The sequence below is a fragment of the Fonsecaea monophora genome, assembly GCF_001642475.1.
Source record: "Fonsecaea monophora strain CBS 269.37 chromosome Unknown Scaff54, whole genome shotgun sequence".
NCBI classification, from domain to species: Eukaryota; Fungi; Ascomycota; class Eurotiomycetes; order Chaetothyriales; family Herpotrichiellaceae; genus Fonsecaea; species Fonsecaea monophora.
The window spans coordinates 177401-189998 of NW_019173985.1; the positions used below are offsets into that span (position 1 = coordinate 177401).

Here is a 12598-nt window from a genome sequence, read left to right on the forward strand (position 1 = left end):
CCATGATTATCTGGCTGAGATTGACCCTGGCCACCTCCGAACAACTCGGCCTTCCGTTCCGTCGGTCTTCAGGAGTTGCCGCATAGTGCTGATCGGGGAAAACAACTGGCGGCCTGGAGTTGACGACTGAATGGCTCGTTCATCATTGTCACTATCATCACCATCTAGCAGCCTTGTGCTGCCTGTGGCCATCTCCACTGCCTTTGAGTCAGGAGAGAAACAGTTATTACACTGTTCAGGCTGCATTCGCTGTCTCATCTCTCAATTTCATCTGACTGACGGCGTCGCAGTTGATTGCGGTCTCCAGGGCATTACCCGTGGGCATTCCAGCCGATTGCGATTCAGGCTGACCGAGACTTTCTCTCCCCCATCTCTCAATTACAACGCTAGCTCCTCAAGAAATGATCAGTCGTGACCTGTGCAACGGGCAGTTGAGCATCCCAGCCTTCCTACGTTCCTCAGACCTCCGGATGCTCCACCCTGACGATGGCAGTAATGAACTCATTCTTTGTCTTGTCTACATTCCACTGCTTATTGTTTCGGGTGCACGGTGATTGGTACCGCATTTTGCCGCCTTGCGTTCGCCTGGGAACAAAGCAAACCAAGACAAACTATCCTGTCGCCCGCCTCGCATGCTCGCTCGGCGCTCATCGCCCTGGCTACTGACGATGTATCCCGTCACAGACTCAATACAAGAGACAAAGAGCCACGAAAGAAGGTGAGTTAAGGATGGCGGACACTCGCTTTGATGCTCTACAAAGACTCATGGCTGTCCTCATGTGCCATTCGCGCACTTCCACCCTGAAAAGAATTTGGATGGTCAGAGTACAAAGAATTCCTTTCATTGCGCTATGACTTCGGCTACCAGTGACCATCACCTCCCCAACCTTCCAGCATGGTATCGTTTGCTACCCAAACCGCCTACGGGACATCACCTTGCATTGCGCCGCACTTCATCCCTCGCACAGCATCATTTATTTCGTGATCGGTCTCCCACCAGACATGGTTCTTCCCGCGATGATGCCCTGGCCCATCTGCCTGAGAACTCAAGTTATACTGGTCCCGCCCGTGAAGAGTATATAGAACAGCCCCGGAAAACCGCCAATGGTGATACTGGGTCCAGCTCTCCCTCTCGACGAGGTCGTTCTTTGGAAATGGAGACTCAGCCTCATTCAGCTGCCGGAAGAAAAGGCTCCAGTTCCAGAGAGAGTATTTGCTTGTGTCCTGCGAGTCCCAAGATTCCTAGACCTCGAAACTGTGAGAAGGATTGCCTGCTGTTCGCCATTTGCTATTGAAGGACCACTGACACTGCTACAGCCTTTATTTTATTCCGTCAACATCAGCAATCCAGTATCATAGCGCAGAACCCAGGCATCCCAAATCCGGAAGTATCAAAGATCATTGGCGAACAATGGCGTGGTCTGTCCGCCGAAGCCAAAGAGGAATGGAATCTGCTTGCGGAAGTATGTTGAGATAAAGATGACTGATTATCAACAACACAAAGACCTTTGTTTGTCTAACTTCTCACGTTCTTTAGGAAGAGAAAGCCCGCCATCAACAACAGTATCCCGGTTATCGTTACCATCCACGACGCAACGGCCGGGTCAGCAACCAGTCCTCTCTATCTGGCCCTTCATCTGCCGAACCCCAAGAGCCTTGCCCCAAGTGTGGTGGAAAGCCAATGAACTATTACTCAAACCCAGCCCCTGTATATACACCGCCTGTGTCGACTACACGACAAACGATGGCCGTTACAGTCCCAGCAAAGCGTGGCTACGTCGTCAGTGCTGCACCGCCGGGCTCGAGAGTACACGGACAATCTGCTCTTTCGCCTGAACATGTTACTTTCCAGCGAGTCGACCCTCGACTGGTCTATGCTGTCCCAACCCCCTCTCAAACACTGCCGACTCCCCCGTCCGCAGAGTCCCAGGATGCAAAGAGGCGGCGATTCAATGGCAATGGTGTTTATGTGCCTACTCGTGAAGTTTATCCGGAAGCATCGTACTCTTATGCCATCTCCCCAACCACCAGTGGTTTATACGCACGTCAAGAAGTCATGCAGCACCCCCAACAGATCCCCGTCCAACATGTCCAGATGGCCAAACCGCAGATGGTGTCGCCTCCTCGAGCAGCATACCCTCGACCTCCACAGCTGCAACCTATCCGACCACCTCCACCTCCCCATCAGCGAAATCGATCGAGTGTCGCCTTACCTCCTATCGAGACAATGGTTACACAGACTCCGGTGAAGACGCCGTCTACACAGTCTCAGAGCTCTGGAGTCGAGGCCATGATAATGTCCATCCCAGTGTTGAACAAAATCAAAGTACTCTCTCAGATTTCCGGTCCGTTACCGGCGCCAGGTCTCACCTCACCGAAACCAGACGTTCGAGGAGCCATCATTGCCGTTGAGGGTATGGACGCAGCCAGTGTTGACAGCATGACCAATTCTCTGGCTGAGCAGTTGGAGAAAGAGGGCAAGTTTGCTGTAAGGATATTTGGAGGTCCGGATCCATACTCTGCGATGCGCGCTGCAAAGACCATTCCTGGCGGAGGGAAGAAGGGAGCCATGACAACAGATATGTACCTGGATATAATGAGTCAGTGGCACAAAATCAACAAGGACATGGTCGAGTATATTACTTCAAGGCCCGGGAGTGGTACACAGTCATCCCCTATTAGGCTCGACCACCAAGATGAAGATCACCCCATGACAGAAGCGGAAGATCACCACCAGCCACCCATGTCGTATGAGGCCGGCCTGCATACGAGAACTGCGTCCCAATCATCCACTACGGTACAAGAAAGGAGGAAAGATCACATTGACTCGGCCATCTCACCCAGGACGATCAGCAAAGCTGCAGATATGTCCATCAACTCGCCTTTTGTGAATTCAGTCGCACACAAAGGAAGAAGCCAAAGCACACCCGGTGTGTGGACTGGCAACGAGTTGATTCCAACTGGGTCGGATGCGCGAGCCATGCCGCCGATGCTCACCTTCCCACGTCCTCTCAACTCGAAGCGGATTCCACCTCCACCAGATACACCGCCGCCGTCCACACCTCCGCCTCCGGCCGCCGCATCAAACTCTCGTGAGCTATCGAGAGTTCCCCCTCCTCTTCCAGCATCTTCAGTGCCTCGGCCGACATCTGTACAGCCGCTACCAATCAGAGCCTCCATGTCTACATCTGGTATCAATTCTGGCTTACCCATACCTATTGCGATTGTTCCACATTTCCAGCTCACCACTGTCGACGCAAGCTCCGTCAGTATGCCAATAAGTGACGGCTTCTCCCCACCGGCTCATTGGCAGTGGTTTGCCACACTGTGGCGAGGGAGCGTCGGACCAGACATCACCATCATTATCAGAGGAGTGGATGAAGAGGCCGCTGAAGGGTCGGATGCTGCCAAACAGACACCTATCCAGGGCAACCATGGCAGTGTCGTGGGTGGTGCTCCTGCGAATCCCGGTATTGGAAGGGACAGAATCTCGAGTGTGACTTCATCACAATCCCACAGTGGAGGGGCAGGAGTCGAGATTCGGTTGCAAGACTCTAGGGCTGTGATTGTCAAGACTGGTATAGTGGGACTGAATACTTCGCTGGCATCGGACATGGCAGCTGGCGACGACGCTAGAGGAGCAAACAAGATGACGACGGCGCAACAGGCCAAGGAGATGGAAAACTGGGACAAGGCAAAGAGGAGGGTTGGTTTCGAGGTGGAAGAATTTTTGCGGAGATAAAATCTGCTATACGGAAACCTTATGCTCTCTGAGAGAGACATGGCTTTTGATTAGGGAAGAGGTTGGATGCTTTCATTGCTCATTGTGTGACTCGGGCATTGGTTCCATCATTAGAGACGCAGCGACCAGTCTAGTCTTCTATGTCTTGTATGAATATAAAACCCCATTTTTCTCGAGCTCGCATCACAGCCTAGATCTGACCTCGGGCTTCTTTGTGCCATCCTCGTCGTCCTCGAGCTCCATCAGCAACACCCCTTCAGCGACATCGTCGCCTTCCTCCTCGTTCTCCATCTCAATCACCCATTTCACCTTGCCGGCCCTCGGAGACCTGACTTCTAGTTCCATCTTCATCTGCTTCACGAATGCGATCACCTCGTTTTCGCGCACTTCGTCACCCACATCGACAAGCACCTCGACCAGTTTCCCGCTCATGGGCAATACGATGTGGGTCTTCTTGGTCGGGTCGCCTCGTCGGTGTGTTGAGGCGGTGGCGCCGGCAGAGGAAGTGGTGCTATTCAGGGTCATCTTGTAGGAGTGTGTCCTCGATCCAGGGATGGTGTATGTGATGTCGGCGACGAGAGCGGTGGGGAATTCGTTGCGGGTGACACGCGAGATGGAGAGGTGGTGGGCCGGCGGCTTGATGGACGAGGGTTTGTCAGCGGGATTCTCAAGCAACACGGTCCAGGCGTCGCCTTTTCTGAACAGTGTCGACGCAGCGCCGATGGCTGAGCCTGCGCCGTTGCTCGACAAGGATAAAGCTGGGAGGGATGTGTCAAGTAGTTCCGTGGCCGCAGCGAGTTGCTCCCCAGAGGGGACGAGCCGGTCTAGCTGTTGCTCCAGCCAGCTTGTGTCTGCGTGGCCGGCCGCGAAGGTCGCGTCTGTAAGAATGGCTTTCAGGAGGTTCAGATTCGTTTTGACGCCGATGACCTTGGTCTCTTCCAATGCCCGGCGTGCCTTTGCGACACACTCTCCCCAGGTCGATGCCGTGACAATGATCTTGGCCATCATATTGTCAAAGTCGGATCCCACCACTCCCCCTCGCGATAAGTGGCTGTCGACCCGGATGCCATTGCCAGACGGGAATTGTATGTCGCTGACCTTACCAATACTCAACGAGAAGTTGGACAGGGGATCCTCTGCACAGAGTCGTAACTGGATCGACGCTGCAGGAGGCGCTTTGTCGGCATCCCTCCACTGTCCCAGTCTGGCGTCGGCCTCCGTCTGTAGCCCTTGAGCAAGAAACAGTTGCTGCTTCACTAGGTCGACCCCGGTGATGCATTCGGTGATGGTGTGCTCGACCTGCAGTCGGGGGTTGATCTCCAGGAAGAAAAACTTCATCTGCTGGACGTTGACGAGGTACTCCCAGGTCCCCAGGCCCAAGTATTTCAGCTTTGTGGCCATCCTCACAGCCGAGTCGATGACCTGCGCAATCACCCTCCTGTCCTGGACGGGCGCGGGAGCAACCTCGACGATCTTCTGAAACCTCCGCTGGACGCTGCAGTCTCTTTCCCACAGGTGCTTGACTCCACCTCTTCCGTCGCCGACGATCTGGATCTCAATGTGCTTGTATCCCTCCACGGCCGCTTGTTCGGCAAATACCAAGCGACTCGGTGACTCGGCCACACACCTTTGCACAGCGTTGTCAAGTGAGGCTTCGTCTTTGACGAGTCGAATGCCCCGTCCACCACCACCATCCACAGCCTTGATCATCAGCGGATACCCAACACTGATAGCAAATCTCCTGACATCCTCGACGCTTCCAGTTGGCCTCCCCATAGCCTTGAGGACCGGGACATCGCACTCGGCCGCCAATGCCTTGGCCATCAACTTATCCCCCGTCCTCTCCAGCACCTCCCAGCCAGGTCCGACAACCACGCACCCGGCCTCCACCCACATCCTCCTGGAAAACTCTGCGCTCTCGCTGAGGAATCCATATCCAGGGTGCACAGCGTCAATCTGGTTCTCCTTAACCAACCCAATCAGGTAGTCGATGTTCATATACGACGCTGGGCCGTGAGCGGCTTTGATCGCGTGGTGAGGCCGGCCCAGGGAGATGTGTGTGGTATCATTGTCAGTGTATATTGCAAAGGTTGTGGGAGGCTGTGGCAGCTCATGACATGATTGAAGTATCCGAATTGCAATTTCGCCGCGGTTGGCGATGAGGATGCGTGAGATTGGCCGCTGAGGAGGTGGCATATTTGACTTGTTCACGCGGAAGAAACTGACAAAAAGTGTTTTCCCCTCCACTGACCCAGTCTCTGGAAAAGTTCTACAACATGCTTCAACAGAACAGAAATGAGGCGAGGTACCAGACAAGAGCCCTCGACCCTTAGGCACTTCGCTCCTACAACTCGGATATCCTCAAGCAGCGTCTCTCTCCTGACTCCAACATCCGCGAACCTCAGCCGAGGCTTTTCTCCGGATTCATCGAGTTTGTGGGGGAAGAAACCGACGATTAGCCATGGCGTCAGACTCCGACAAACGTCACACCTCACTATCTATTACCTAGGCACTTTTGAAACTGGTAGCCGACATCTGCTGCATACCCTCTGTCGTCTTCTCAGAGGCCTCTTTCTTTCGGCTTTCGGACTGCTGGAATGGGAAAGCAAGAGAAAAAGACAGACAGCCTATAGTGGAAGAGAGAGCATACAACCACACCGTTGACCTGGGGTTGAAGAGGCAAAGGGACGTTTCCCCCTTTCTTTCTTCAAAGTCAAGAAACGGGTTGCTTTCCTTTCGTTCAAGTTGGTGGCCAGGTACACCAGCCGAAGCCAGCAGAAGATATTTCAAGCAGCAAAGAAGTTGGAAGGAAGGGTTTGACACGAGCTTTCAATAGGAACTATGGGCTCGAAAAAGTCCACCCTCTCACCTCCCTCGTCGGGTACCGACGTTGGCTCCAAAGGTCCAGTCTCGTCAACAACCATCAATGATCCAGTCTACGCTCAGCCAGCCAGCGCTCCGACTCAGCCGTCAGTCGCTGGTGGCACTGCAACTGGCGAGAGCACAGGGACAGGGCCGCGGAAAGACGATCCGGTCTATTCGCAGGTCGGTGTGGTTGGAGGCAACCAGGAAGGGCAACCGGCACGTCAAGGCCAGATTAACGATCCAGTTTATGGCCAGCCCCAAGCAGCTTCCTCGACGTCGGATTCCCCTGCACCTGGCCCAGGACAGGGCAAGATCTCTGCCGCCGATGATCCGGTCTATTCTCAATCTCGGGGCGCGAGAGGTGGCACGGTCAGTGACCCTGTCTATGCACAGCCTGTCTCTGCTCTAGCATCGCCAAGTACACCAGTGCAAGGGCTACAAGCCGGTCGTGTCCAGACGCCAGACGACCCGGTCTTCTCTCAATCACAGCCTTTAGGTGCCACAACTACGGCCGCCACTGACCCCGTATACGGCCAGACGCAGACCATTTCGTCTACGGCGCAGAACCCTCCCAGCCGAAGCAATGGAACAGGACAGACACCTCCATCCGACGACCCGGTGTTCTCTCAACCCCAGTCCGGCTCGACAGCCTCAAGCCGCCTCAACCAACTGACATCACAAATCTCACCCGCACCATCTGAACCACAAGCCAACACGAAACGGGCGCGCAAGTCCAAATCCTCAGATCCCTCCTCCGACCTGCCCGCCGACTATAGCGACATCCTGGCCCACCTCAAGACCATGCGCACCATCGCCACGACCCCAGACACCTCCTCCCGCGGGTACATCAGGCAAAAGACGGCAGGGAAGCTGTGGTCGCGCGAACGCATCGCCACGCTACTCGACCCAGACACGTGGCGCGAGGTCGGCTCCGTGACAGGGACAGTCACTTGGGAGAAGGACACGAGAAACCCACAGTCCGAGCACGTCCGTGGTTTCATACCCAGCAACAACCCGCAGGGGTTTGGGCGGGTGACTTGTCCACGGACAGGGATCAAACGGCAGATATACCTGACGTCGGACGACTTTTCGATCCGGTCGGGCCACGCCGACGGGTCGGTGGGCCTCAAGACGCTGTACGGGGAGAAGCTGGCGCTCCGGCTCAAGGTGCCCGTGGTCAAGCTCGTCGACGGGTCCTCGGGCGGCGGGTCGGTGTCGACCATCATGACGCAGGGGTACTCGTACATGCCGCACGTGACGGTGATGTCGACGGTGGTCAAGCAGCTCAACATGGGCATCCCGAACATCGGGGCTGTGGTTGGTCCCGCGATCGGACTGGGCGCGGCGCGCGTTGTGGCGACGCACTTTAGCGTCATGGCCGGCGACATTGGCAGCCTGTTCAACGCGGGACCGAAGGTCGTCGAGGGCGCCACGTTCGAGGAAGGCCTCAGCCTCAGCGACCTGGGCGGACCGGCCGTGCACTGCACCAACGGCACCATCGACAACCTGGCCCGTAACGAGGCCGAGTGCTTCGACCAGATCCGCACCGTGCTCGCCTACCTCCCCGCGTGCGGCCAGTTCCAGGCTCCTCCCACGATTCCCGCCGACGACCCCGTCGACCGCGAAGACCTGGCCCTCCGCTCCATCATCCCCCGCAAAAAGTCGCGCATGTACAACCCCTACACCATCATCCTGTCCGTCATCGACCGCGGCTCGTGGTTCGAGATCGGCGCCCTCTGGGGCCGCACCGGCATCACGGGCCTCGCCCGCTTGGGGGGTCGGCCCGTCGGCATCCTCAGCCTGAACTGCGAGGTCAATTCCGGCGCCCTCGACGCCATGGGCAGCCAGAAGTTGATGAAGATGATCAAGTTCTGCGACGTATTTAATCTGCCCATTGTGCAGTTTGTCGACGTTCGTAAGTTCATGTTTCGCTTTTTATATTCTCTATCCACCATTCGCTATTGTACCTACTAGTCTCTTGTTTATTTATTTTTTTTCTCTCTTTGGTTTGTTTTGGCAAACTGTATATCCATCCTTGTCCATATTGCTTGTGTCTACACATCCAGTCTCTACGTTTCACACTTGTTCTTTCTCGGTAGAAGAAAGTTCCTTCTCCACAGAAATTCGTCATGCGCCGTCCGACTCTGTTCGCTAATCTTCTCTGGTATCTACATAGCTGGCTACGCCATCGGCACGGTCGCCGAACGGACCGCCACCATGAAGTGGGGCGTCGAGCTCGGCAAAGCCTACTATAGCACCACCACCCCAATCTTCAGCGTGGTGACGCGTCGCGTGTACGGAGTCGCTGGCGGCATCATGCTCGACAGCCGCGAACCGTGGATGCGCATCGCGTGGCCGTCGGGCAATTGGGGTTCTTTGCCTCTGGACGGTGGGATCGAGGTGGGTCATCGTCACGAACTCAAGACGATCCGTGAGAAGGAGGGCGAAGAGGGGTGGAAGCGACGGTACAAGGAGCTGGAAGACGAGTATGTCCGGTTGATGAACCCGGTGCGGACGGCGGCGTGCTTCAACGTTGAAGAGATTGTGGATCCCAAGGACACCAGGAAGATCTGCTGCCGCTGGACCAGGGAGATGTATGGTCTTCCAATGCAGGAGCGCTTGGCCGATAGAGCCTCTGGCAAGATCCATGCGGTGTTCACTTGATCTTCGCCACGGGTCGTTTGCCGCAAGGTACCTTCCTTAGCGGTACATAATTGGCTGGTCCGAGGGCCGCTCATGCACTTTCAAAAAGGCGGGATATCTCGTAGCATTGGTAGATCTTGTGTGTCTTCGAGTTGCAAGACAAGACTCACGATGCCCGGGAGGAAATGATGCTGCGACAAAGGGTCAGAGCTGCTAGCTGGCCCTCCTAATCGCTCATCTCTTTCTCCAACTCTTCCAAGCCATTGGGCGCATCTTTCAGTTCCTTTGTGTTCCCAATACCCTGCAACGTCAGGTAGACATCCGTACCCCAGCCGAACATGCTCTGCAGGGCGATACCCCCGCCAAAGTACTCTGCGTAGGCTCGTCCCAAGGGCAGCCCGTATCCTAGACCGGCAATGGACGACTGGTTCGTTCCACTGTTTGAGATGACATTCAGTCCCTCAGAGCCGTCGCTAACGACACTGGACGCTGCCGCCGCTTCTTCGTTGTTGAACGTGGTGAAGCTGTATGACCAGATATTGGGCAAGGCTTCAGGTGGAATGCCGCCCCCTCGGTCACGAATGCGCAGAGTGATATAAGGGGTGGCAGAGTTGAGAGAACCCAGCACGTCCTCGTCAGATGAAGCGCAGTACTCGTCCAGCCCTTCCTGGGAGAAATCATACGCATTGTCCTTGCTGACAGACAGCTTCTTGAGCGATTCCAGCTTGGTGGTCTGTACGTCGGGAGCCGACGCGATGGTGACTTCAATGGGCTCCTTCTCATTTCCACTCTCAATCGTGGCGCGGAATGCATTTTTCAACAGCTCTGTGATGATGTATTCCAGGTGCATGGGGATGTGTGCGAATTCTGCATCTTGGTCCCCATTGATGATCAACGAGGGCCGAACACCGTACTTGTACTCACAGACCTCGCCGACAAAGCCCTCACACCGGCGGACGATATCTGCGGGCCGCAGGGCAAGGTCAATCACGCCGACGTGTGTCGGGTCGGGTTTCTGTTTGGCCGCCTCTCCCGTTGAGGCCATGTGCAGGGCTAGATGTTGCTCCGCGACAAGTCTGGTACCAATTCTGGCGCGGAGATGTTGGTCGAGAAACCGAGTGACTTCTGCCGGATCCACGTATTTCCTGCATTGGAGAAACCCCTGTGCAAGGACGGGGATGGTGTTTGAATGTGTCCGGACAATATCGGCCATGGCTTCTGTAAACCTCATCTCTTCCTCGATCGTCTCGATGGATTTTTTGTAGAAAGGTTCCAGGGTGGAAAGAGAACGCAGGTAGTTGTTGTAGATCTTGGAGACGTTAGGGTTGGACACCACAATGAAGGGCAGGTTCCGAAGGGCTTGGATACGGTGTGCAAGTCGGGCAGGGAGGAGGGACAGGGTGAAGTTTGCGGAGGAGAGGAGTGCAGAGTCTCGCAAGGGAGGTTTGCCATGTCTGTTTTAGTGGTAAGTAGTTAGCAAGTCATCCGCATGAGTGGGTGTGAGTCAAGGGCATCACAAACACACCTAACGAGATCTGCCAGAGTCAGAGGCCGGCGGGGGAGCGCTGCCAGTCTCTGTATCTCGTCATCTGAAATGCTGGCATTCGACGGCGGATGTGACCACTCGTTTATATCAGGAATGAATGGTTCTTCAGGCGTCTGCGTCGCCCATCTTCGCTGGACAAACGAGGCGGGAAGTGCCCGTCGCCGAAGCGCATTTCTCAGCATTGTTTTCTAGGAGATGCAGTCATTATCCAGAGCAGAAGGGGAGGGCAGTAGTTTTTTATCAGTTGGGGTGTCGAAAGACGCCAAAGGACGGGTTTCTTCGCTGTATTTTTGGAATCCGTGGCTCAGTGTAAGACACACAACAGTGGCATTTGGTGGCATTGAGTTGAGAATGACGCACCGTGTGTGCAGCTCCATCTCCGCATTTTTCTAGAACGGAAATATAGCCGAGCGAATATGCATCATTTCCCAATTCGGACACTGGGACATTCTTCAATGTGGCACCAACCCATGGGTTGAGCTCAAGGATAAATTGAATGCCCTACTGGTAGATGCGATATGGTTTGTTGTGGTGAGTCAAAAATGGTATTTCCAACTAACTCGTTTTGTCACACAAGTTTTGACGGCTATCGTCAGCCCTCGACAAAGAAAATGCTCCAACACATGTGATCCCAGCTATTGTATAGCCTTTCCCCTTCTGGAACCTTTTAGGAGTCCAGCTACGATCCACCAGAAGCTGCAACTCCGGAATACCCACGGAAATTGCCAGTATCCTCTTTCAGCAGAATAGGTAACTCATCCTCCACCAAAGACGCCATCAGATCCTTCTCCTTGGGCTCCCATCCCAGCGCCCTCAGCCGGTTCGCTCTACTCCTCGAATTCGACCCCACGACCCATGCAGTATACTTGCCAAAGAGATCGTCATAGTCACTTTCAGGAATCGTTTTGGGTTCTGGTGACTTGATCCGCCCGGCAGCATGCAAGGCTTTGCCAATCGTTGCCACTGCATCTTTGAAGGCGAACTCACGGCCGTTCTCGCAGAAAAAGTAAGGGTTCTCGAGGACCTTGGAGGCGTCGGTCTGCTCGAGCCAATGTAGAATAGTAATATATGCCCGAGCGAGGTCCACCACGTGGATTTCGGACCACACGGAGTCGCCCTTCCCGACATGGCCGGCATAACCGTGTTTCAGCGCAAACCGAGTCAGTGTCGGCATTTGAATCGAGAGACGCTGGTACTTGGGGTTGGCGCCGTAGATCAACGGCGGGATCATGATGACCAGTTTGGCCTTGTTCCCGAGTTTCTTGCGTGCGCGAAGAATGGCGAGGTCGATCAAGCGGTGCGAGGCAGTATCTGGGAGTGCGTCAATCTCTTCGGGCTTGTCGTCGTGGTAGATCTTGTCGGATTTGTATTCGCCCTTGGCGTCGTCGCTCAGGCATGACGTGCCGCTTGTGTGGATGAAGATGGTCTGCTTTCCTTGGCTTGCGCGTTGCTCGATGCCTGCAATGACGGCTTCGACCGAGGGCAAATGGTCTGCCGTGGCAGTATGGATAACAATGTCGCTTGCGAGGGTCTGCTCAACGATAATGTCTCGATCATCCAGGCTGCCGATGACCGTCTTTGCGCCGCTCTGTTGGAGCTCGGTCGCGTACGCTTCACGACGAGTCAGGGTCGTCACTGCATAGTTCTCTTGGAGGAGGAGATCAAGCACTTCGCGGCCAATGAAGCCCGGGCCAATGAGGAAGACGGATTTGCCAGAGGTCGCCATTGAGGGTTGGAACTGGAACTATCGAAAGAAAACTCGTATAGAAAAAGGGATGTGTGGTGAAGGAAGTCTTTCAAGC

General features: G+C 55.0%; 5 protein-coding genes across 5 annotated transcripts; 2 read left to right on the forward strand and 3 right to left on the reverse strand.

The window, feature by feature from the left end:
- Nucleotides 1–1744: 1744 nt before the first annotated feature.
- On the forward strand, nt 1745–3742 carry AYO21_07241 (hypothetical protein; the record flags this gene model as incomplete). The annotated part of the gene is made up of 1 exon (XM_022657198.1): nt 1745–3742. The coding sequence occupies one exon, from the start codon at nt 1745–1747 to the stop codon at nt 3740–3742; it is 1998 nt and encodes a 665-aa protein (XP_022510533.1).
- A 183-nt stretch (nt 3743–3925) lies between these two features.
- On the reverse strand, nt 3926–5938 carry AYO21_07242 (hypothetical protein; the record flags this gene model as incomplete). The annotated part of the gene is made up of 1 exon (XM_022657199.1): nt 3926–5938. One exon carries the CDS (start codon nt 5936–5938, stop codon nt 3926–3928), a length of 2013 nt encoding a protein of 670 aa, XP_022510534.1.
- Nucleotides 5939–6583: 645 nt separating this feature from the next.
- AYO21_07243 (hypothetical protein) lies at nt 6584–9271 on the forward strand (the record flags this gene model as incomplete). The annotated part of the gene is made up of 2 exons (XM_022657200.1): nt 6584–8522; nt 8784–9271. The coding sequence occupies 2 exons, from the start codon at nt 6584–6586 to the stop codon at nt 9269–9271; spliced, it is 2427 nt and encodes an 808-aa protein (XP_022510535.1).
- Nucleotides 9272–9476: 205 nt separating this feature from the next.
- On the reverse strand, nt 9477–10978 carry AYO21_07244 (hypothetical protein; the record flags this gene model as incomplete). The annotated part of the gene is made up of 2 exons (XM_022657201.1): nt 9477–10704; nt 10776–10978. 2 exons carry the CDS (start codon nt 10976–10978, stop codon nt 9477–9479), a joined length of 1431 nt encoding a protein of 476 aa, XP_022510536.1.
- Nucleotides 10979–11475: 497 nt separating this feature from the next.
- AYO21_07245 (hypothetical protein) lies at nt 11476–12522 on the reverse strand (the record flags this gene model as incomplete). The annotated part of the gene is made up of 1 exon (XM_022657202.1): nt 11476–12522. One exon carries the CDS (start codon nt 12520–12522, stop codon nt 11476–11478), a length of 1047 nt encoding a protein of 348 aa, XP_022510537.1.
- Nucleotides 12523–12598: the final 76 nt, after the last annotated feature.